This window comes from Hippopotamus amphibius, chromosome 1 (genome assembly GCF_030028045.1).
Source record: "Hippopotamus amphibius kiboko isolate mHipAmp2 chromosome 1, mHipAmp2.hap2, whole genome shotgun sequence".
Lineage (NCBI taxonomy): Eukaryota > Metazoa > Chordata > Mammalia > Artiodactyla > Hippopotamidae > Hippopotamus > Hippopotamus amphibius.
The window spans coordinates 201,643,356-201,670,629 of record NC_080186.1 but is presented as its reverse complement, the minus strand read 5'-3'; the positions used below and the strand labels follow the sequence as shown (position 1 = coordinate 201,670,629).

Sequence of the window (27,274 nt, the reverse complement as noted above, 5' to 3'; positions counted from 1 at the left end):
ATGCGTTGAGACATGACAGCATAAAAAGATTGACGGTGAGAGCTGCAATAGTCAAATAGATATATTATAAAGCCAAATGATCATATTTGCCTGCTTGCAAATGTAAAAGAATTATTCTAGGAAAAGAAACACTACAATGTAAAAATTATCATCACTATAACTCAACATTATTTTAATAAAGATAAAGATGGGGAGAAGGGAGTGAAAGAGAAGATGAGATTGATTGTGATAGTGGCAGTATAAAAGAGCTAAATTTCTAACCTTAAACTGGTGAGTGGGGTAGGGTGAGGACAGAAGAATAAAGTGAGGACTATTACTATGTTGAGGCACTGCCAGATAGTAAATGTACAATAAAATCTCAAAAATTACAATAGAATGGCAGTGGCTAGTATAGCCAGACCCTGGAAGGGAATAGAACAATATCCAGAAATAATGTAAGAATTCAATCTATGTTAAAGGTGGCACTTCAAATCAGTACGAAAGAATGGATTATTTTAAAAATAAAGTTCAGACAACTGATTAACTATTTGGAAAAATTTAAGTAAGGTCTATCCACGCAGTAAACACAAAAACAAATTTCTACTGGACAAAACAAATATCACTAGAAAAAAGTTTGTCTTTTCAATAAAGAGGGTCACAGTAATTACCAAAATAGAAAAAATGAAACTGGATTCACCTCACTCCAAACATAAAAATCATTTCCTGATAGAATATGAATTTAAATGTAAAAGGAAAAATTCTAAGGCACGTGAAAGAAAATATAGGGGAATATATTTCTGACCTCAGAGTAGCGAAGGACTTTTTAAACAAGACATTAAATGGTAAACCATACAGAAAAAAAAAAACTGATAAATTTTAGTATATTTAAATTAAGAATGTTCTCAAGTGATATCACACAAGTGAAAAAACAAACCAAAGAGTGGAGGAGTGGTTTGTAATATGTAAGTAACATCTACAAATCAATAAGGAAAGATAAAGAAACAATAACAAAATGGGCATAACAGGCTATTCACAAATAAGGAAACTGAGATGGCCAATTAAAATTGAAAAGATATACAACCTCATTACTAATAAGGGTAATGCAAATTAAAACCACAAGGGGATACTATATAATAGTCTTCGAATTAGCACAAATTTAAAAGTCAGATAACACAAAGATCTGAGAATGATGCGAAGCAAGAGGAATGGATGTATGGCTGGTCAGGATAATTCACACAACTACTTTCAGAAATAATTTTTCAACCCAGTGAAGTTAACCCAGTAATTCTACTCTTAAGTATACAATTTAGAGATATTTTTACATATGAGCACCACAAACAGTATAAGAATGTTCATTAGAAGCTCAAAATAGCAAGAACTAGAAAACACACCAGCAGTGTCCACTAATAGTAAAGCAGTAAGTAAATAAATACCACATAGAAGAATGAATTATTGCTAAACATATATATTGGTATTGTGCAAAAAAAGCAAATTCCAGAAAGCAAATAAATGTGATATAAATGAAAGAAAATAAACAATATAATAAATATATTACTTAGCTAAACAAATATAGTTAGTAACTTATAATGAAAAGCACAGGAACATTAACACAAAGTTCATACTTCCTTAGCAGGGAGACAAGGATGTGACTGGAGGAGGCACAGGAGAGTTTCCTAAGGTACTGTTAAGATTCTATTTCTTCAGTTGGTTAGGTACTCTGGTATTCATTTTATTATTTTTAAACTTCACATATTTGTTGTGTATTTCATAGTAAGACATTTAAAGTAGTCAAATGTTAATAATACCATAAACAGACCAGATGAAAATATAAGTGAATACTAGTGCAGTGCCTGAGAGGTAGCAGACACTATGTTAAATATTCACTTTTATTTTTAGTCACATATTGTCAACCCAATTAGATAAGAATTTTGTAATATTATCTTAAACTGAACACAATAAACCCCTAAACTCCAGTTCTGGTTCAAGATATATAATAAGCAACTAAACAAAAATCACTGTATCTGCTTTAAAGATCAACATATTCTTTAGGTATTACTTTTTATAAATTAATAATTTTATTTCTAGTGTTAAACTTTCTAGTTTAACGCCTTTCCCCTGAACACAAACACACATACTCCTTCTTGCTTCTGTGCCTCTGTTTACATAATTTCTTCTGTTGTGAATACCCTTCTCCCTTTCCCCTCTACATCCTTCCCTCAACTTCTATTGTCCTCCTTTAGGTCTGATAACTTAACATACATTTCAGGTATCACCTCATCCAGGAAACTGTCCCTGGATCTTCCACTCTCACCCTCTATCTGGATTATATCCCACCTGTGTCTCCAACTCAAGTACTATCTGGAATCTAGCATGGTCCTCTGTCATTGTGTCCATACCGTTACTATTGAGTTCCTACGGGAAGGGTCATGTCTTACTGATCTTCATATCCTAAGTGCCTAGCATAGTGCTGTTCAATAAATCTTTGATGAACTGTGTAAGAAGTTATTGGTTGAGATATTCTTTTTAAACTTCTCTGAAAAATCACTTGGTTAGTATGCTAACAATTGAACCATAAACTTATCAAGGATAGTTGGTTGACTGATGTAGATTATTTTTGGCAATGAAATACAAGTTATGCCAATCTGCTCAGAGGCTACTGTTTAGTGCTGATGCTATATGTAGTCACATACTTGATCTTAGCCTCTTCTGACACTACTCCCATATTCCCAATCAAACCCGGCCACAATTAAGTCTATTTAATCTACTATTGCACATAAGGCAACACAAAACAAAATTATAGATAGTACTCAAATCACTGGATTTATAATATTATAAAATTTTTCACATTTAGAAAGAGACACACTCTTTTGATCACTTACATTCTATTTAGAGGTGACAGAACTTGGAACTAATGTATATCAGAACATTTGAAAGACAAGCTGACTGAACACATCTTTGCCAATATTCTTAATCTTAAAATTAAATGTTATAATCTATCACTTCTCTAACTTAAAAATTTGTCGTATAATGAAATATTGAATATATTCAACAGTATTTTTGCCAGAGCATATTTACAGATAGAAATTCATTCAAATGCTTCAAGCGTTGCAGCTACTATCTGCACTGTCCTTGTTAACAAGTACACAAGTTATATCAGGTTTCAGTGGCAATGGTTAGTCTAATGATTGAAACAGTAACAGTATTTCTGCAGCACAATAGTGTCAACAGTAAATTTCCCTGTAAGTCTTAAGCAGCTTGACCTGGATGATCTGGGCAACTTACCACAAACTGAATTTACTCCCTTAGGCACAAAAAGGAGCCAGAGATCCTAGTGTAAAGTAAATGATAATTCTATCACAGACAACCCTGCTAAAGAGACTTTTACACAGAAACAAACTAAATATAAGCCTTTCTGTTAAATAATCAGATGTCTACTTCGGATAGTAAGTATACAACCTCAATCACTTCCTTAATTTGGAAAAGTGCTAAGAATTACATTAAATACAATATACAAGGTGGGAAAAAGGAGGCTGTGATGACTTTTGGGTGTCTTAGTGTGCACATGTTTATTTTTGCACTGGTGTGGGGCAAGTGGGAGCAGGGAGGGGTAAGAGGGCCAGGAAGAGTTTTACAAAGAAGGGAACATGAAAGTTAGGTACATATAGATACAGGACAAGTACTTTGTACAGAATGCTTTAGAATTTGAATACAGTCCTGTAAAATGTCCAACAATGTTAGATACTTCTCTACAATGTTCCACTTTTAAGTGTTCAACTGACATTATGAAAAAAGTATTTCATTTCAAATGTCTAAAAATGACCATTATAAGCTAACTGGGTAATCTTTCTGGCCTAATTTTGAGACTTATATTAGTATATTAATTTAGGATATTTTAGTGTAATTGCTTTATTTTTTTCCGGGCCTGCAGAGATCAGTCCAGAATATCCAGTTCCTATCTCCCACCTCTGACCAGTGAGAGGGGAGATGCCCTTTGCCACAGAGGCTTTAGCTCCGGAGAAAGCAGTATCTTGGGCAGTTGCTGAACAAAAGACAGGCAGACAATCCTCCTTACGTAGCACGAGGTGAATCTGGGGGTGCAGCCACGCAAGGACAAAAATCCCTCAGAATGTGCAGGGGGAATAGAGCTTGGCATAACTAATTCGATTAGATGGAGCCACTTCGGTGGCTCTATTATAGGATTACGCTGGTCTCATGAGTGTGCCCAGAACTACATAAGGCAGTAAACCAGAAGACTACTCAATAGAGAGGGGAACGACGCTTAAACCTTTAAACATAGCATTTTTATTACTAACCTTACAAAATTTTTGAAATATTTCTGGTCAACAGGCAACTGTTTGCTGCATACTTTTAGCTCAATGGATGCTACTGCTATTCAAACTATCATCAAGATTAACACTACACATATGTGACACGTTCCTTGTTATTTAAGTACAGTATAAAATATTTTAAAATATATTCTTTAAATTTTTAAAATATTTTCAGTTTTTCATAGTCTTAAAAAAAATACTTATTTTCTCTAATCTGATCACTAGAGTCACTAGGTTCCATTTTATAGGTTTCCTTATAAGAATGTCAGTTTTTCATACATGTCAAAATAAAAGATTTATCACTCACTCCTACATTTAACTACTATTTGGGTACCCATCATGAGCCAGACACTGTGGATACAAAGATGAAGAAGACAGGGTGGATACCTAAGTGCAAGATATAAGAACAGAAGCAAATAATTCCCAATATAGGGAAAAGTGGGCTAATTGAGGATAAAATGAGACACATATACAAAGTGAGTAGCATATAGCAAGCTCTCAAAACAGGGTATCATATACAATAAATTATTGATAAGACAATCTCTAGCAGTATATAACAATCCACATGAGAAAAATGCATTTCAGCCTATAGATTCAATCACCAAATATTTACTCACTGCCTACTTTGTGCCAGGCTGTGCTAAGCACTTGGGGTACATCAATGACAAAACAAAGATACCAGCCCTCTCGGAGCTTATATTCTAACAGGAGAGACAGACAATAAACAATATTTAATGGATAAGTAAATCATATGATATGTTAGAAGGGACTAAGTGTTAAAGAAAAAGGAGAGGTGGGTAAGGGAAACGGGGGAGGGGAAGGTGGCGCTGTAATTTTAATTAGGGTAGTCAGGGTATACCTCTATTGCGATGATATTGGAGAAAATACTTAAAGGAGTTCAGGAAGTTAGCCATACATATAGTTGGGGGCAGAACATTGTAGGCAGAGGAACAGCCAATGCAAAGACTGGAAGGTAGGAGCATGTCTGCCTAGAATGGAATAAGTGAAAGAGAGAGGGACAGGAAATGAGATCAGAGAGGTAAGAAGAGGACAGTTCTCCTATGGCCATTGTCTAAGTAAAGCCAAATCTCAAAATAAAGTCATTTAGTCCATTAATTCATCCAACAACTTTACTATTACGTATATTCCAGTCAACTTGTTAGATGCTACTCAACTTGTTAGATGCTACGGGGTAAAAAAGACTACTAACTCAGAATCTTGACCCTAATGAAGCTTTAAAATATTCCCACATAGAGTATGACTTACATCAAACTTTTTCTGGTAAAAACTAAAGTCAGGGACCTGAGGGAGGGAGAGTGTAAAGAAGGAAGGCATGTATATGGAGATGAGCACAGTTATTTTAGAATTAGAATGGAACCTCCTCAGAAACTCTCCTACTTAAACTACCTTATGTGCGATGCTCCAATAGTTAATAATAATTTGCAATAGAGAAAGACCTTCAAAGACTCCCATGAAGATTAATTTGTTCATCATTTTAATCCTTTTTGAAGAAAGCTGCTTATTTAGATCTTTTCCCAAAAATAACTATTTAAACCCACATAAAAAGGAACTAACAAACGTCAATAATTTCATTAGCAATTAAGAAAATGTGAAAACCTAAACAGAAAATTTTTAAAAATGAAAACTACTTATTATCAATTTCACATTGTATTTTCTAAAGAACAAAACACAAGTGTAAGTGTTTTATGATCTATAAATCTTTATTAAAAGGTTAGATGCATTATTATTGAATTGCATTATTTCTCCTAAATAATGAATACCACAGATATAAAGTAAATATACCATAGACCATGTGGTAGAGAGAGGGAAAGCAAAAGAAGAAAAGATTAGTTAGGGACATTAGATGTTTCTGGCAGTTTTGACATTCTCCTTATATGTTTAATTAGCTTCATTTGAGCTAAAAGTATGGGCAAAACCATTTTGGCGTCAAGAATAAATACTACTGCGTTACTGAAAGTGAAACATTATAGCTATCAGAATGGGTCAGAAACATCTACCTAATTAATTCCTTTAAAGTGCCAAAATTTTGAAGTGGTTTATAATATTCAACAACAAAAAAATCATGGTATATAACATATACGTAAAAGAATTTACATAAATAATTTGCATAAAAATTGAGGTTCTCATTGCAATAAGTTGTATTTAATAAAGAAAATGTATAAAATAGTTCCCAAACTTTAAAATTCAATGTAGTCTATAACTGAATCTCTAAGTATCTGACTTTTACTATCAAGGATGTATTATAGTTGTAAAAGAGCCCTTGGATTCCCTATATCAAAAAATATATTTTCATTTTTTTATGCTCCTATAATGCAAGTATGAACTGCTTCAAAATATTTACCACAATCTGCCTAATATCCAAATTGCTTATGAATATTTCTGTCTCCTTACTAGATTGTGAATGAGCCCCTGGAGAACAGGGATTCTGGCTATTCCATCTCTACATCTCACAAAGGGCTAGAGAAAGCATGATGTTTTATAAATTGTGCTCAAGTGAATCAAAATGTGAAGAGATCCATTCCAAGCTGTGCCACTCAATGGGATAGATTTCTTCCCAGTTTCAAGACACATTTAATATCTTGATATGTTATCCTGGCTAATTTCATGTGCCTTGAAATTATACGTTTTATTCTCCTCCCATATTTTATCTTTAACATCTACCACTTGGGACATGAAACAAAATCAATGAAGATGTGCTAACAGAATGCAACCTATAACTGATATTGTACTTTTATCATACTATTAGCTATTTCAGTTATCTTGAAAATGCCGAAAGAAATTTGAAAGTAAAAGGCATTATCCAAACAATTAGGACACTGAGGGGCTAACACCTCTATTTAAACCAGTCATTTAGTCATTACTTCCTAGATTTACCACCTAGATTTACCATCTAGAAAACAACATCTTCTCAATAACATAACATCTAGTACTAGAGGGAATTCAAGCCTGCTTTCAATCTGCTTTGGCAAATAAAAGAACACAACTGACTACAATGAAGTGTAGGTAAATAAATAAATATTTATTTACTGAGGGGTCACTGCTTGCCAAACAGTAGGCAGGTGGTCTTTATATAACTTGTGGGATCAAATATGGGGTAAAATGTAAGAAAAAGAATGAACCTCCACATCACCTCCACTAGGGCTACACCATAAGACCACACAGTCTACAACACTGTACCACTCTAGGAGTACCAGGTAATAATTACACCCCCTTAGAGCTATGCAATGAGGCAGTCTCGTCTCATACCATATTTCATCTACTTAAGATACCATCAATTCTAAAAGGTACCACTGTTTTATGTACCATTAAGAGAAAAAAACATGTCGCCAAATAATCCAGGATATGGCATAAATTTTTAAGATGCATCCCGAATTCAAAGATGTTAAAATGTGATAAAAGGTTTGAAAATCAATGATAAAAGATAATTCAAGCAATCTTCAATTGACTGAGCTATATATGCACAAATAATAGCCTTTCTTTGATGGCATAATTATATATGCACTCTGCACAAGAGTTCTGAGGGAATTTTTTCACCCTCCTGTGTGAAATCGAAACAAAGAATATTAGGAGTGAAAGAAGTATAGTTAACATCCTAATTCACATATAATGCACTAAGATTTTCAAATTTATATTCTTCCTCTTAGAACTTAAAATCGATTATGTTAGGAATACTGTTTTCAACTAACCTTTAGGTTTAAATCTACTTACTTAATGATCACTTATCTCTTCCCCTGTCTAATAATCTACACACAAACACACACATCCTCTTCTTCTTCCCCAACTCCCTCACCCAAGCCACTTCCAAATATGAATGGAGGAGGAAAACCTGGTTCTAATATGAAAAATTTAATAACTAGAATGATAAATAGAAAATCAAGTTTCCAATACCAGCTTTGTCACTAATAATAGTGCAATCTAGAGCAAAGTATATCATTTCTCATAATCTTGGTTTTCTCATCTATATTTAAAAATAAACTAGTTAGACTTGGTATGTCTCTAAAAATAGATCACCTGTAATAAAGCACTTTTGAGTCAACTAGACAAGCTGATTCAGTCTTTCCCTCATCCTCACCTACAATAACTCTAAACTCCTTTGCTGTCAAGAAGCTCACACATTGCAGATGGGCAGTTTGGGACTTAGGCAAAAATAATGTATGAGGTTGTCTTACTCTTGCGGAGAGAATGTGGGTCACAAATTCTACACCCAATATATCCACTCGTAATCCTCTAACTACGGTCTTCGAATAAACTGTTGCATGTGTGAAATACTATTCTTATTACAGCGATTGCCTTGCAATCCAAGAAAGATCCATTTATCCCTTCGCTCATGTATATATTTTTCACATACACATAGAGAAATCAGAGAATCAGTTATAGGAAATGTTCGCTATTGACAAAGCAGCATACTGGGAAAAACAGAGGCTTTGCAGGCAGATAGATTTGGGCTCAAACCTTGGTTTAGTTACTCTTACTGGTTATGTAACTATGGCAAGACTATTTACGTCTCTGAGTCTCATTTAAGGATCTGTAAAGTCAGGATAATACATAAGACAATTATGAGGATTACACAAACAAACGACAACTACTTCTAACTATACAAATTGGATGCATAAGGGGGGATGGAGTTGGAGACAGAGGGTCTTAAATTGCCCCCTTTCCCCTAGAAGGGGGTGGAAGTTGAGAACATGACCAAAGTGATTCATGATCAAAGCCAAAGAGAAGTATGGTGAACCCAACTGCATTTTAGACAGTTAATGTCAAAATGTTATGTTATACAAGAAACAAGAAGAACACAATTTGGAGAACTAGGAAGAGCATGGCTTCAGAAATGGAGAGAGAGAGTCCATGACAGATGCAAGCAGGTTGTACATCAAGGATGTTACAATAATTCTAGCTAATATTTACTGAGTGAATACTATGTGCAAAATCCTGTACACATGTTGTCAGACACCAGAACCCAGTTCTTAACTACTCTAGACGCATTCTAACGCAAAGTAAGGTAGACAGAAAACAGGCAGACAGCACCAGTAACAGAGATACCACCAGTAAAGAACTAGTAGAATACGGTAATAAAATTGAGCCCAGCTGGAAAGCAGGGATAACTATCTGAGCTATCCTGGGAAGCAAGATGCCACTCATTTTTTAGGGAAAAGAAGGGAATGAAAGCTGTAGTTGCTAAAACCCCAAATGGGCATATAATTCTCCCAGGTCTTTCACTTTGGGGGAAGAGCAGTAAAAAACAATTCTAAATCCTCAAATTCCGCTGACCTGGTCACTGTGGACTTGACATCTTAGTTTCAATGAAGGGGGCGTGGCACAGGGCAGAGAACAGGTGAAGCAGTCTAGACATAGTGCTCGTTGAGTCCAGATGAGAAGAGTTCAAACTGGAGAGCACCAAATGCCTTAATAAACCACTTCTACTCTGTTCTAGTTTCTCTGTTTCAGGTTACATAGCTACTCATGTTGTCATATTGAAAAAAAAAAATCAACTGAAAAAAATCGTTCTTATTCTAATCTAAACTGCTTTCGTTGATTCTATGCTCAACTCCAGAAAAGAGATGTAGACCAGTGGCTCTAGAAATGTAGTCTGCAAACCTCTGGGATTTCCAGAGACCTTTTCAGGGGGTCTGCATAATAATACTAAGACATTACTTGTCTTTTTCACTGTGTTGGCATTTGCATTAACAGTTGAAAAGCAATGGAGAATAAAACTGCTGTTTTAAACTTAGCACAGATCACAGTAGTGGTACTAAACTCTAGTAGTCATTGTATAATTCACTGCCATATACTCGGGGGTAAAAAAAAAAAGGCCAAGTTTGCCTAAAGATGTTGATGAAGCAGAAAAAATACTTTTATTAAATCTCAACCCCTGAGCATATGTCTATTTAATATTCTGAGTGATGAACAGAAGGAATACATTCATCAAACCAAACTATGTTACGATGGTTGTCTGGAGGAAAACTAGTTGTGCAATTGATTGAGTTGTGAGCTAAAGTAGCCACTTTTTAAATGGAACATTTTTTATTTGTAAGACTGAGAAACAAACTATGATTCAGATTTGGGTATTTGGAAGCCATTTTCTTGAAAATGAACAAAGCCCGGCAGTTTAAGGAAAACAACTATTTGTCGCTAATGATAAAAATTGAGCTTTCTTGATAAAATTAAAATCTTGGGAAACTTGTATACTCCCTGATAAGCTTGATAGTTTTTCAATTCTTAAAAGCTTTGTGGATGAGATTGGTAGGAATAGTAATAGACAGGAATTTTTGATGCTACATAATAAAATATGTCAACATTTGGAAGATCTGCATAACTCAGTGAAACAACATTCTCCAAATGACCAATACATGATGTTATAAAGTCACTCATGGGTAAGAGACCCATTCAAAGTACAACAAAGACCAATGGATTTCCATAAAATGGTGTACGAAATGCTCACTGATGTGTTGTAGATTCACACAGCAACTAATCTTTAAGAAACTACCTCTTGTTGAATGCTGGTATAGCATCAAAGAAGAATATATATGATTATCTGAAAAATCTTCGAAAATACTCCTTCCTTATACAAATATGTATTTGTGTGAAGCCAAATTTTCTCCATAAAAGTCAATAGAATGGAATATTACTCAGCTATAAAAAGGGATGAGATGGAGCTATATGTAATGAGGTGGATAGAACTACAGTCTGTCATACAGAGTGAAGTAAGTCAGAAAGAGAAAGACAAATATTGTATGCTAACTCACATATACGGAATCTAAAAATGGTACTGATGAATTCAGTGGCAAGAACAAGGATGTAGATACAGAGAATGGACTGGAGAACTCGAGGTATGGGAGGGGGCGGGGGTGAAGAGGAAACTGAGACGAAGCGAGAGAGTAGCACAGACATATATATACTACCAACTGTAAAATAGTCAGTGGGAATCTGTTGTATAACAAAGGGAGTCCAACTCGAGGATGGAAGATGCCTTAGAGGACTGGGGCAGGGAGGGTGGGGGGGACTCGAGGGAGGGGGAGTCAAAGGAGGGAGGGAATACGGGGATATGTGTATAAAAACAGATGATTGAACCTGGTGTACCCCCCAAAAAAATAAAAAATAAAAAAAATTAAAAAAAAAAAAGTCAATAGAGACAATATACCAGAAGATGCATGTACAAATTCAACTGTCTTTTATTAAAGCCAAATATTAAAGAGACTTTTTTTAAATGTCACACATCTCACTATGTGTTTTGTTTCTTTTTGGAAAATACACTTATTTCTCATAAAAAATATGTTATTTATGTCATTATATAATGGGTTTATTATTGTTATTTTAAAATAAATATTTAAAAAATTTTCAGGTTTAATTATTTTTATAGAAAATATCAGTAGATATAACCCACATAAACAAAAACCCTTCAGTGACCTTAATAATGTTGAGGCATTTGTAAAGGGGTCCTGAGACCAAAATGTTTGAGAAGCACTGAATGTAAACTAATTGGGAAAGATGCCATCTGGCCATAATTCTCTCCATATTTTCTAAGGGAAAGGCAGTAAGGAAGGAAGAGAAAGGAAAGGGGATATATTGAATAGTAGGTATCCCACTGGTTGTTTTCATACACATTAATTTACCTCATTCATTCCATACAACAGCCTAATAGCTATGATTATCCCTATTTTACATTAAGAAACCGAAACTCAGAGAGGAGAGGTGACTTGTCTAAAGTTACAGTGTGTACATGACAGAATTAAAGTTACAGCATACATCTTTTTGATTATAAAGTTCTTATTCTTTCTATTACACTATATTTATAGCAGCATCCCTCCACTAAAATTTGCCAATGGCCAATCAAAACGCTTAAATGCAGGGCTTAGATCTTTACTGTAATTTGTGTTCTAAATTTAACTCTTTATTTCACTTATTTCTAAATCTTCATTTTGACCTGTTTTTAACCACATCCAAAGAATGCTTGGTACACTTAAAAATGGCTGTTAGCTGAATTTAGAGAAGGTACTAATTTTCTGAGTGTTAACATTGTTTAGACATAACATACATAGTCTCACAGTTCTTTCAACCTCAAGCTAGTTAATATCAAAGAGTAGATTTATACAGTGAAGGGTCTGTCTCTTTTGCTTTTGTAGGTTCATGTAAGCAAGCATTTATCCAAATATGCATTCATCAAATATTTATTAAAAATATCTACTGTGTTTACTAGTTTTGGTAACATGAAACATGAAAATACAAAAATTAATTTCTGATGCTTTGAAATAGAATTATGGGCCTTTCAAAGCTTTACAATTAAACAATTTTTCTCTGTGATTAGGTTTAATCACAGCTTCTCTTTTAAATGAAAACCTTAAAATGAAGAAACTAAGGTATGCTTTAGTGAACATTTAATGATTATATTTTAATATTGCCGTACTGAGTTCTTAGGAAAAACAAGTAGTAATAACAATAATCTACCTGCAGGAAGGATGCATTTCAGCTTGCTTTCTACCATATTAAAGGCACACTGGATATTTGAAGGAAAGGTGAAAATTCATTTCAGGGGGAAATACACTAGGAAGTCTAAATTTAGCCACAGATCTAAGCCACATTTTCCATTTGATCTACATCAATTAGCAAAGCTGATGTTTTGATCTCCTTTTGTCTGATTCCCAGGTTGCAGTGCTCACTGGGTTCCAAAACCAGGAGGGTAAGACAGGGGTATTATTTTTGGTACAAGGTACCAAAAGTTGCAAGGGGATCTTGAAATTGGATTCTTTCTCAATTGATTCTGAACTTGAGAGAAGACAGGATGTTATTTATTGGCCTGGAAGTCCCAAGACTGCCTATGTGCTGGATACTATGTTCACTTTACATACATTATCATCATTCCATTTTTCAGACAAGAAACTGAGGTATAAGGAAGTTAATTTGTTTGAGGTGACACTATATTAAGATTCAAGCTCACATCTATCAGAGTCCGCACTTTTAATCTCATCTCCACACTATCTCTATGCAAACGGTATGATTCTGCATGTTATTCAGACACTAAAAATAGGAAATAAAAATAGTTATTCTCACAATCTGCCTTCAGTGACTATACGTTTTAAGTTTATTTGGAAAAACGTAGATGTCTTGGAATATAGAAAATGTTTAAAATAATACATTCTTATATTGATTATTAAGTTACTAGCTATGTCTACTCATTTTTCTTTCCAGTTATATTTTAAAAGGTTTTGGGCTACAGAAAAAAAAGGAAGAAAGAATAAATGTAGCATGATAGGTGCCTTCAGTTTCTGAGGAAAGCAAAATTCAATATGAACAGCAGCAGCCCCTGGTGGTCTAAGGGGAAAAAAAATAGTGTATCTATAATTACGGGGGTTGAAATATGTTTTTAAAAAGAATATATGTACATATTTAGCCATTTGACTCAGTTCTCAACCCAACACATTAAAAAACAGATGCTTTAAAAAATGATCTGTTGGCAAGATGCTTGTTAAAATTTTATCAGTTGAAATATTAAAATTCATTATGAATTAATTAACACATTATATAAAAATAAAATGTTTTTGTTTCATCGTTTTACAAAGTACTATAACCAGTGGTGATTAACAGTGGGAATTTTGTGTGTCTTGATGTGTGTTGCTCGAAAAGAAACTAAATTTATAGGATTACCACTAAATTGATGACATTTTCTGTCTTCACTCTTGAATTCAGTTGGCAGATGTTTTCGAGAACAAAAAATTCCATCTTATTACAAAACATATTAAGCAGGTTTTCCTGCCAGGCATGTCTGACATGATGTTTATTGCCTAGACCAAATCAATCCCCTTAATAAGCCATAATATATGCCAGAAAGTACATTATATCATAGTTGAGGAAAGTTGTCACATGAAAGACTAAATACTTTGATCTCTCAAGCTTTGCTCCTAATGCATCAGAAATGTGCTACATAATCCAATAGTTAGTCATATCTATTTATACTCATTTAGTAAGTAAAATAAAACTATACTTTGCTAATCTTAAAGGTTTAGGCCTGGATTCTACTTTATTTCTGCTGGTGTATACTAGATATTTCCAAAAAATTCAAAGAAGATTTTGGCTATTTACTAGATGCCAGAGAAAGAAAAGTCAAATATTGAATATTCTAGGAAAATAAAATGGTTTCAGAGATTAAACAATCATTGACTGTAATACAAATGAGTTGAACTTCATTACTAAATCACTAGACAGAAATGACTCCAGTGGCATTTGCACGGAAAAGAAGAGGTACAGAGGAGAAGAAAGGATATTTACCAGCCTTCACCAGTATTTTGGATATAGCCCAAGTCAGAACATCAAAAACATATTTTTTTAAAAGAAAGCTTCAGTTTATCAGAGCCAGCTGTTTCTGAACAATTGCAAAAATTCACATGAATGCTGAAAAAAATCAGTCAGAAAATTAGACACCAAATATTTCACATGTTAAGGAGTAAGTTTTTTGATGGATGTCACCAAGCAATCAATCCACAAATATTTGAGTATCTTCAATGTGTAATGACAGGCTCTGCCAAGATTTCCATTCTCTAAATGTCTCCTCCACATTTGGATTTTTCCTCCTGTGGCAACATGATCTCCTTTCCCCCTCCACTTCTAGTATTTTTTTTTTTTTTTAATGCTCTGGGTCTAATCCCTCTACTTTACTTCCTATCACCACAGCCCACAACTAAGTTTCTTAGGGAAGAGATATTCAAGCAATTTCAACCCAATTTTTTTTTAAGCTCTTTATTGGAATATAATTGCTTTACACGCTTGTACCAGTTTTTGAGGTATACCAAAGTGAATCAGCTGTATTCATAGATACCTCTCCATATACCCTCCCTCCTGCTACTCCCTCCTACCCTCCCTATCCTGGCCCTCTAAGTCACCACCCATCATTGAGTTGATCTCCCCTTGTTATACAGCAACTTCCCACTAGCTATCTATTTTACAGTTGGTAGCGTATCTATGTCTATGCTACTCTCTCACTTCGTCCCAGCTTCCCCTTTGCCCCCCTCCCCAACCCTGTGTCCTCAAGTCCATTCTCTGCATCTGCATCCTTATTCTTGCCCTGTCACTGGGTTCATCACTACCAATTTTTTTAGATTCCATATATACGAGTTAGCATACGTTATTTGTTCTTCTCTTTCTGGCTTACTTCGCTCTGTATGACAGTTTCTAGGTCTATCCCACCTCATTACATATAGCTCCATTTCATTCCTTTTTATGGCTGAGTAATATTCCATTGTATATATGTGCCACATCTTCTTTATTCATTCATCTGCTGGACATTTAGGTTGCTTCCATGTCCTGGCTATTGTAAATAGTGCTGCAGTGAACATTATGGTACATGTTTCTTTTTGGATTATGGTTTTCTCTGGGTATATGCCCAGGAGTGGGATTACTGGGTCATATGGTAGTTCTATTTGTAGTTTTTTAAGGAACCTCTAAACTGTTTTCCATAGTGGCTGTACCAGCTTACATTCCCACCAACAGTGCAGGAGGGTTCCCCTTTCTCCACACCCTCTCCAACATTTATTGTTTCTAGATGTTTTGATGATGGCCATTCTGACTGGTGTGAGGTGATACCTCATTATGGCTTTGACTTGCATTTCTCTGATGATTAGTGATGCTGAGCATCTTTTCATGTGTTTGTTAGCCATCTGCATGCCTTTTTTTGGAGAAATGTCTATTTAGGTCTCCTGCGCATTTGTGGATTGGGTTATTTGCTTTTTTGGTATTAAGCTTCATGAGCTGCTTGTATATTTTGGAGATTAATCCTTTGTCAGTTGCCTCATTGGCAAGTATTTTCTCCCTAACCCAATATTAATAGATCAGCACCAAATCACTTTCGCCTATATTCCACTTACATACTATGCAGTTCTTTTAACTGATCTTCTTCCTTTGTCTGAATATTTGTCCTCTTATGCCCCGGTCTGACACCAGAATAACCTTCATTCCTATGCTGCAGGTCACATTATCTAGGTTTCTCTAGACTAAGGCCTAGTCTTTTTGGTTTGGTCTCCTTCCAGGCGATTGGATCCTAACAAGTAGATTTAGCATCAGTTCCTGACTTTCTCACAGTATACACTGTACTACTGTAAAAACTGGCTCCTATCTGCTTATGCATAAGGGTTGATATGCAATTCCAAAATCTATAAAGCTTGCTCAAAGGATTGCAGGGCTATAGTCGAAAAGCATGAAAGATAAATTGTTATTAATATAATGAGACAAAACACAAGAGACAGCTCAAGATAGAACATGATAAATTCCATATAAGTTAACTAATCATAACAACTCCCAACAGTCTTAGTAAGGAGAGGTCACTGATTATGAGGGGTGTGGATAAGTGGGATTTCAGCTGGGCACTACAACATGGATAGAATTTGGATTAAGAGAAACAACAGAAAGCAAAGCTTCAGATCCCATAAAGCACAAAGTGTATACAGGGTAGAGCAAGTACAGTAGCCTGGTTGTACTCTTCTGAGCAAGTGTATAAAACAGAAATAGCAATAGGTTGGCATAAATATTTCCATTTTCATCCATAATTTTAGCATCATGATGATATAGCAAAAAAAGAAAATAGGATATCTCACTTTCATATATTCAGATGAAAATGTATAGATCAGTCAAGGTATCAAATAAATCATGACAAACCAATTTTTTATCATTAATTTTCGGAATGTCTTCTCAGTTACTGCATTGGGTAGGGGATCAACAATGTAATTTTTCTTCATTTTGGTTTGTTTGAATGTTTTCTCACAGAAAATCAAGTAGTATACCTTAATAATGCAGGACATATTAGAAAAAGCAGTAGTAGTTTGGGATTTTAATCCTGGCTCTACCACCTTATTTATCAAATAACAATTTATGAGGCTTATGAAGGCTCTGTTGTACAAATATTTATTATTATGGCTCTGTTCTAGGCTCTGGGTTGCAGCAATGAACAAAGCAGACTAAGTCCCTGCCCCATGGACCTTAAGAGCTATGTGACCTTGGGAAATTTACTAAGTACTGACTCTCAGGTCTCCCCATCTGTAAAATGGGATCAATATTATTGATCATATTAAAAGAGACTATATATAATATTTTAATATTATTAATTTCTTTATATATTATAAATATACTATATATAAATTGTTTATAGACATTTACTAGTGTCTATTAAATGATAACTGGTCAAAAATCTATATAATCATCAAATGTAGTTTACTATATTGTATCATGTTTTTATTATAATTGGTTTAATTTTCATATTTCAGATACATACTTTATTTTCAACCAGTTAGAACAATGTGGTAAAGAGGAAAGAGAGCAAGAATGAAGAGTAATCAGAAGCCCTGGTTTTAACACTTAGTTCCACCATTTACTACTTACGTGATCCTAGACAAAAATATACCATCTACGCATCAGTTTCTTTAACTATAAAATAAGGGTGAAGTTTTTTGATTTCCCTAGCTCATGGGGATGTTCCGAAGAATAGATGATTGATTTAAAAAATGTAAATGGTTAAGAAGTATATAAGTAAAAGTAAACTCATCCCCATCACATACATGCTCTGTGTCTGAAAATTACAAACACTTGGTATTTGGAGAAATGGAGAGGAAAGTAGAATACTAGAAGTCACTCACTTCTTGAGCAGACCAAAATTACCTAAGAATCAAGGCACCTGACACAAAATGAACCCTCATTCTCTTTCCCACCACAGGATCATGCCTTACTATATATAAGTATGTTTGAAGACTGTCAGCGCAGCTCTGCTATTTTGCACAATTCTGTAAGATTTTAAGAGAAATGATGCTTATTAAGAAAAATCACATTTCATAGCTAAGACTATCAGGTATAAAGCTGCATTATCTACATGGGTCTATTTTTGCCTCTTGGTGGTTTCAGTGAACACCTAGACTGATGAGTAAAACGGGGCGACAAAGAAAGAGGCAAAGAGACACAAGAAGTGAAAATAGCAGGAGAGTAAAAGAGATAAAACAAGAAAAGAAAAAAAGACAAAGGGAAAGGTAGCAGATCTTGAAGAAACATAAAAAGATTTTTTTCCTTTGGTATAAGAAAAAAATAGATGCAGGAATAAACAAAACAGATGTGAAAAAAAAATAAAGAAAATGCACACATCCAAGAGAACAAAAGAAAAAAATCAAAGCAATGGCGACATGATAAAGAGAAAACAGAAAAGAAATAAAACTTAAAATACAGATGTCAGAAACAGATGCTTAATCTGCACAGATCATAGGCAACTAAAGTAGCTGTTTAAGGAGTAAAGAACTTAATACACAAAATCACTTTTTGTTTGCATTTTACATAGGAAACTGAATATTACTAATGATTTGTATATTTCAAAAACTTATACAGTTAATTTTTAGAATTCAGATATCAGGAGTAATTTTTTTTAACTCTGTCTTAAGATGGTGGCTGACAGACTGGATCATATTAATTAGGAAGCTCAGGGCAACGGATAGAGAAGGTGACATCAGGACCCTAATGCAGTCATGGGGAAGAAAGGCGGTAATATAACTATACAGAATGAGCAAGCTACTTATGAATTCCAAATTCTAATCATTGTTTTTGTTTTTCAAACAATAAATTAAATAGTGAGATGCTTTTCAGAAATTTAAATATTGTAATCTGCTTAACTTTTGCTTGACTCATTGTATGACATGCTTTAGGTATTCTTGGTTTGGATACATTTTTTTGGGCCTTGAGAATTTATGCTGTCCTAACTTACTTAACAGACTGACCTATAATCAAATGTCTTGAATTTTTGGAGTACAATTCCCAAAAGTATAGCGATTATGCCATGAACTAGAAGTAAAATAAAGAAAATAACCTAGAATGCAACATATTTTGCCTCAGAGATGGTATGAAATATTTTATTAATGAGCTTTTAAAAGTGTAAAAACAGCTCAAGTTGAATAATCAGAAACTTTACTACTATCTCACAGTATAATTTATACAGTATTAAATTGTCTATATTTAAATGTTCTGAATTGCTCACTTTTGAAGAACATATCAATTTATTATTTTACTCACCCAGTAGCATTTTGAACATACTTTACTATTAAATTATATTTGTAGCACCCATAATAAGGGCTTTGAAAATTGCATGAATCTGTCACATGTATATAATGCACAGTGTGTCTATCAAGCAGAATGTGTCAAAGGGCAAATAAAATTGTTTGTGCCCCCTACAGAATTAGAACTCCTTGGGCAGCACTGCTATAACGATCCCATGCTGCTAGCATTACAAAGTGCAAAGGTTCACTGGATAAGAAAAGAGCAAAGGACAGAGCTCCCTCACTACACTATCCCTAAACTATTCTAGCTTAAATATTTATTAAGATATTAATTACTCTTCCTCCCTCCATCAGCCTTCAGAAGTTAAGCTGAGACACTATGGCTGGAAGGTTGCTCAGAGGAAAACAATGCGCTAAAACTATTACCACCCAAGACGAAGACTTATGTTTTGTACATTGCATTATTAATTGCTTTTGAGACTTAAATATGACACTGAAATAAGAATGATGTGTTTTGTTACTTTGAATAAAAAACAGAAAACATTTCAGTCAAATAAAAGCCTTGGGAAATAAATTGTTAAAAATTTAAATTTTAACACTTTCTTTTAAAAAATAATTTATAGAAAATAAATTATAAAGAAAGAAAATGAATGTAAAATTGCTTAGGACAGGTCTGAACACATGGAATATTTTCAATAAATGTTGGTTGTTGTGGTTTAAAAAAAAGAAAAGGAAATAATGAAGGAAAGTAATGATCTTGCTTATTACTTACTCTGATATACAACTGCATCATTTCTTTTTCTCTTTGGGGGTTACGATACTTCTCATAGAAGTCACGTCGCTTCTTTGTTTCTTTAGAGACTTTATCTTTTCTTTCCCGTTTTTCTGCTGGTTCATCTGAACTATCAGAAGATGACTGTACATGTATCTTCGGCTTTTCTACCTCAATATAGTTTTCATTGGGATTTAGTACTATTACTCCATATCCTTCCTGTTTTGAAAGCAAAAAAGGCAGCATACTTTAATCTCAGAAATCATTTCAATTCATAAAAATGTTCTTAAAATCTCACAGTAAGTGATTTAATATAATTACATATTCACTAAAATATTCCTCTATAATAGATTATAGTTTTAATTTCTCCAACAGAAAGTGATTTAAAATTATTTGCCTGTATTGTGTGTGTAAATAAGCATAGATTGTCTATAAGATCAAAAAGACATAACCATAACACATTAAAATTATAAAGCTTAAATTTAAAAAAGGTGCTAGATCTCCCAGAACCCCCAAAATGATTGAAATAAATTAACGAATAACAAGTACACTTTCAAACCACATTAATATTTACAATATATATTGTGAGAAAATAACCTCTTTGAAATTGAAGTTTACCATTTCAACTATATTTTGCTGGATTTCTGTTCCTTTACATCTGCACTTTAATGAGTATTTTTTTATTTGTTTGAACTTAAAAAAGAATAAGCAATTAATAAGGAGTAAACAGTCTACAGATTTACATAACTTCATTATCAGGACCACAGAATGTCTACCTGTGCATATTGGATTTTTTTCATCTCTCTTCTTTCAGGAAGGCACACAAATCACAAAACAAAATAATGTCTTACTATAATGTATGGAAACAACTTTTTAATCCTGAAATTTATTTTATTTTTCAACTACCATAAAATTTCTCTTTATTAAGAACTAGTACCAGGAAACAAGTTCCAAAGTTTAAAATACAGCTTATTGAGCTATTAAACCCTTTTAAAAGTTTTTAAAACATGTTTTCTGTCTGCCAACTCTAGCAAGGCCAACCTTTCTATGGGTATAATTAAGGAAACTTTTGGCATTTATAGTATAACTGATGGAATAATCTAATCATGAGAAAATAGAGAAGGATAAACAATTACCACTGACAAGCGACACCAATTTTTGAAGCTTTTTATATCTTGTCTTTTCTATTCAATTCTGTACTGTGGGTGTCCCAATTTTGTCTGGTAAAATCTTGTAAGGTCATACTTAAAACGTGTTATATTATGTTTAAAAAATAAGAGCTATTGAAAATAAAGCTTAAAAAATTCTCAACCTTACTAAAAAAAAAAGCACATACTTTTCCCCAAACTGTAACTGTAGAATCTTCTATGTCAAGTTTAAAATTTAATTGTTTTTTCCGAAACCAAACATAAGATAATTTAAAAAAACTGAGAGAAGCAATACTAAGCCAATATTAGCACAGACTCAATTATCCTTATTTTTAAATATGCTACATTGCTACATATTGTTGGCTTTTTAAATAGCTGATTTCACAAACTTCGCACAAACCTCACTGGGATTGTTTCAATCACCCCCCTCCACCCAATCAGTTGATATTATTGTCTAAAACCATGATACGGTTTGGAGATTTTCAAGATCACTGAAGTTTTGATTTTAGTGATAGGGCTTTAATTAAGATATAGTTGTCTTACATATATGAAAACTATATAATAATATATACCAAACTGATTAACAAAATACCACATATTCCTCAATATGTGTTTAAATAAAACTTTTATATAAATACCTCATTCATGAAAGGCTTATAAAATGCTTCACAAATTTTTTAATTTAAATGTTCTTCAATAAAGCACAAGACAAGGTTGGTTTTTTTTGTTTTTGTTTTTGTTTTTTTAAATGTTTCTTAGCCAGTTAAGTCAAAGTTTTACCAACAAAAGATATTTTATTTGGTTCTGCTTTATTCTAATCTGTATAGCTATTCAAAAGTCTTGTAATTCATTGTGATCACTGTCAGGTAGACATATTGTCACTTGGTGATTTTCTACAGTTGGACACACTTGACTAGTTATTAAAATCACATGTGAAGGCAGTTCCTACCCCTCTTCCTTTTGCCTCTTACAACTTTTCACGCCCTTCTCAAATTTCAGCTATAACTTCTCCTCCCACCAAAAGTAAGTTAAAGAACATTGTTGCACTCTGCTAAGCAGGGTGAAATAGAGGCATTCAGTACACTGTCTCTGGTGTAAGGAACATAGTCAAAAAAGGTCACCATAGGCCAAAAAGAAAATTGCCTCCTTACTAGATTCTGTACCGTGAGTAAGTGGTCTCCTGTCATGTTTCTTCCCTGCCTTCTCTGAGTGAATTGAACTTAACACACACACACACACACACACACACACACACACACACACACACAGCCTCTCATACTAAGCACGGGTTAGGGTTAGCAAGACCAAAATAGAATCTTAGAATTCTTAGAAATAAAAATAGTGATATATTACATTTTAATAATAATATGAAAAATTTCAAACTCAAGGTAACAAAGTGGTATTATTATCAATTAATAAATTGACAGAACATGAACATCATCTTTGCATAATGAATAAACTCCAAATAAAAGTAAATTCTTTAGACAAAATTTAGTCACCAAAATGAAAAAACTATTACAGTTTATAATTTAATCACCAAAAATAATATTTTCATAATGCCAGCTTTATTTGAGCAGAAGTTTTACTTCAATTTTTGGAAACCGTAGATTGAGAAATTATTGTGCCTACTTGATTTTAAATGAACTTTCAAATCTGATGTGTCCCATCTAAATAAGTATAAAATCCAGAAACATATAAATCATCAAAGTAGTAGTATTTGTCTAAGTTATTGATTATGTAACTGAAAATTACCTGACTCATTTGTCCAGTTTTATACAGACACAATGTCAATTTTTCACCAAGGCATAAACAGATGAAAAATGATTCTATTTTTAAATCACAACTATATAAATCAATTAAAGAATTTTTATCATATAGATTTCAACAATGAATGTTTCTCTTTCAACATCTGCTTTATTCAGAAAATATTTTATTATTTATATATTTCATACTGCCAATTTAATTAATGGAATTAAAATCAAGAAATATTCAGGAACATTTTCTGCGGAAATCAGAGCTAATTTTAATAAATGTCTTTGTTGCAAATTCAATTACCATTCTGTAAAAAACTTACATTTTTCAATTAAAATTTTCCTGATAATTAATGCAATATTCACAGAGACCACTTATAACCATTTTATGAGTAGGAGAAAGCTGGAGCAACAAAATAGTGTTAACTATTCCACCCAAAGATATGTAGTAAAACTTCATCTTTTCCTCTTTTTTTCTGTCATATATAAACGTCGTCTAGAAAAAATCCTTTCACATAATAAAGCTACAAAGATTTTTGCCACGTCAACATTAATATATGTAAACTAAGGAGCCAAAGTAAATAGTCAAAGTAAACAAAGCAGACAACATATCAATAGTTAAATTTAATTGTTTTAAATAGAAGGATATCAAATTATATTTTAAAAAATCAGAATAAATACCATTTTAAAAATTCTTTTTATTCCCAGTAACTCAATCATTACACACAGAAATAAGAAGAGATCCTAGTTTAACCTTTAACAAATGTACCCATAAAGTTTACAAAACTACGCTATAAAATCAGGCATCAAATATAATATCATAAAAGAACTGTGCAATGCCACTTCAAAGGAGATCTCCATAACTAATGCTTAGAACATTAAGTATTTTATATTGAAGTATTTTTAAATTCATTATTCCTTAAGCAGGCTAAATTTCTTCTAAGATGAAAATTTAGGTCATTTCAAATGTACATAGAAAGCTCTGTTATCTTTGCCAAGATAAAGTGATCAAACTGATTATCTAACATTCTACAACTAAATAAATAAAACTTCTGGCATCTTTTGTAATGATTCACCCAAATCAATTCCAATATCCAACATTTCAAGAGACAAAGCATACATAAAGTTGTTAATTAACTATTATGTTTGATCGCACAGTCTAGTAGATCAAGGTGATCAAGGGGACAGATAATGGTAAAAGTAAGCTTTCTCTCTCTAATTCACCTCATCCTATTTTCTACCCTTTTATAGCTATAACTACAGTTTCATTATCAAATCTGTATTTATAAGGTATAAACCATGGGATTCTAATCAGAAAAACTCAAAATTTTATTGCTAGACGTAGCATTTTATTCAGCAAAAGTGTTTGCTGTATAATTTAAACAGAATATACAGGCCTCCGGGCCTCCTTTACTTTGAAGTCTATAGATGCACTTACTAATAAATAATAGTTCATTTATCATTCAATCAACAAATGATGGCTTAGGTCAGAGGTCTAGAACAGACAGGTGATGCCAAACACAAAGAACCAAAGAGGAAATCTTGCTTAAGAAATTAAATCGGTACAGCGATGTACTTATGGAGAAGAGCCTACAAATAGATAAAAGTTTTAAAATGCCTGTCCAGAAAGAGAATATACTTTTGACCGAATAAAACCTTGCTAAAACTGAAAATTAATCTAAGTTAATTTGCCTGTTAATTACCAATTATCAGGAAAACAGAAAATAGGAGCAAATTCTATATCTTTTTAAATCTCTTGTGGTTGGCTAAATAAAAAATCAGCTGAAAGTACTCAGCTCTACATATTAACCTGCCAATACTGTAATGCCACATGTGTCCAAAGAGGTCAGGGGCCAGAGTAGAGTCCTTTGACCTATGGAACTATCCGTTTTGGTCTTCAGGCAAGGCTCCGTAAGAGATCATTTTACACAGATTTATCAATCATATTTTCCAAGTTCAGCATTCTATCTGCTTGGTTTGAAAGAAGATAGGTGCTCATCCTCAAGGGAAATGAAACCCAAAGTGTTTTATCTATAAACTACATCAACCCATGGTTAAAATGGGCAAACCACTGTCCATTCATCTTTTCTGAAAGATGTATGCTGTGTTTGTTCTCATCTTTTTCACAAGAAGGGTATGTATATGTCACTGTTGCAACATCCTAGGTTGCAACAGTGAGATGAGGTCATGACAACCAATCAGAAGTCACTAGTGAAGCGTTAAAGTAAACATAGCTGTTGGAGCTGCAGCTCTGCTTGAAAAATGCCCCCTCCATTATTTCAGCAATTTTCTCAAGACGTGACCTGGGACTGAAACGCCTGAAATGTCACTTGACTCCGTTTTGTGCTTCTTCCCAACTGCATTTAGGTAACAGCACCCTGCTAATAGTTTGTAAAATGTTTGTCATGACCATGCTTTGACTTGTAGCTCCCTAAATTCTAGTGCTATATTCCGTGATATAAAAATACCATAATGTGAACCAACACAGATCATCCCAGTAAGTTTCTAACTTCAAATAGCTCATCAAGTTAGTCAGTAAAAGAAAACATGCCACAAAAAGTTTTCAGAGGACCACCTGTTGTCTATTATTTTTACATAGCACTTACTCATAAATCATAACACAGGGTAATTAATCAAGCTGTCAAAGAGAAGGTCAAAGGTTATATGGTAGAGTCAGAAGGTCATGCGTGGGCTGATAGAGGTCAGGGTCACACTGCATTCCTCATTATCAAGTTGGGATGAGAGGCGGCCCAAGCAAACAAAAGTGAAAGCAGATGGAGAAGTGAGTGGATAAAAAAAAGAAAGAAAGAAAATTTCACAAACAAAAAGAAAAGTGAAAGAAGACTGTCAGCTGCCTTCAAGTAGAGAATAGAAGAGAAAAGAAATAAACTGAAATGTGCTCAAAGGAGCTGCAGAACATAAAGAAACTACAGTTTTATTAATTAAATAAGTTGAATATAACTTTTCTTGGTCATTGTATTAGTGCATACTAAGCAATATTAGAAAATATATGTCTGCCATCTCTATACCTTCCCTAGCTAGTGTGCCAGGATAAATTAAGGTAAAGGCAAAGAGTTCCAAGGACAAAGCACAATTACAAAAAAAAGTTATTATAAGAAGGTTTTTTCCCTTTAATATTGTTTCAGCGTTATAAGACAGATGCAAACAGTTTTAAGCCATAGGATAATTTTTGAGTATGACACAAAGATATCCACAAACACAAATGCATCATAAAAGTCCTTTTGAATAACAAAACAGCTATAAAATATTCTATTATTACGCTGGCCTGAATTAGATGCAGAATACTGTGCAAAATTAGCTGTCACCCTTTGCTCAAAATCTTTGTTAATCTCATTTTGAATGTTTGCAGCTTTATCAACACATGCATCAATGTCAGCTCCTTGGTTACTGAACCGCTGTAGTTGGAAGAAGATATAATTAAAATGTTTTGGCACAGAAAAGGTGAAATTGTATCTTCCCTTGTTCCCTTAGGAGTCTGTAAAACATGAAGGATATATCGACAAACACACACCCTTGTCTCCGGTTCTGACATCGGGTCATCCAAGTGCTATTTATTTTAAAACATTCACTTTGCACTTACTCACATTATCACCTGCTCTGTTTCTAACTTTTCCTAGGCTTTAGAACATTATGTTGCTTAAATATCACAAATTTCTCTTCTAATCCTCACTATCTTCTTTATCAAAGCATTCCATAATGTACAGTAGCACCATAAAAAACATTTACCATTCATTATAAAGGACAGAAATATGATTTAATTCTACATACAGCATTATGAAGTATTTTATATTCTTTGCTTCTCATTCTCATAAAAAGACGCAAACATACACCCACACATTTATACATTAAACTAAAAAGAAGTAACAAGTTACAACTGTTGCCCAGTCAGTAACAGATCAAATTCCCTAGGTAGATCCAGGGAACCCTATGGACACACCTCCTTTATTACATGTTCCCAAGCTGATTTGGATGGACAAGTTTATCTTATGAAATGTATGGTTCTGCATGCTAGCTATGCCTTTATGGTTTGAAGTTCTAAATGTCCTCCTAACTTCTTATTACCATTATAAAACTGTGTAAATATTGTAGTTATAAGTGGTAGGCACATGGTCTTTCAAAATATCACTCTGACCCAATCATATACAATATAAACATACTAAGTTTTTAAGTTACTCTTAAAACCTGCTTAAGAACTACGGTACATATATCATTTTATCTTAAAATGTCACCCTTCTCTTTCATTCCC

General features: G+C 33.5%; 1 protein-coding gene across 7 annotated transcripts in view; it reads right to left on the bottom strand.

Annotated features, from left to right (window-relative positions):
* The window catches only part of FAM172A (family with sequence similarity 172 member A), a 405,836-nt gene that overhangs the window by 221,917 nt on the left and 156,645 nt on the right, over positions 1 to 27,274 (bottom strand). For all 7 annotated transcript variants that reach the window (XR_009054334.1, XM_057739283.1, XM_057739272.1 and 4 more), the window contains exon 7: positions 20,109 to 20,327. Coding sequence is in view for 6 of the 7 variants with exons in the window: in XM_057739283.1 (XP_057595266.1) it covers positions 20,109 to 20,327 (219 nt within the window). In the remaining variant the exon portion in view is untranslated. The remainder of the gene's footprint in view (positions 1 to 20,108; positions 20,328 to 27,274) is intronic.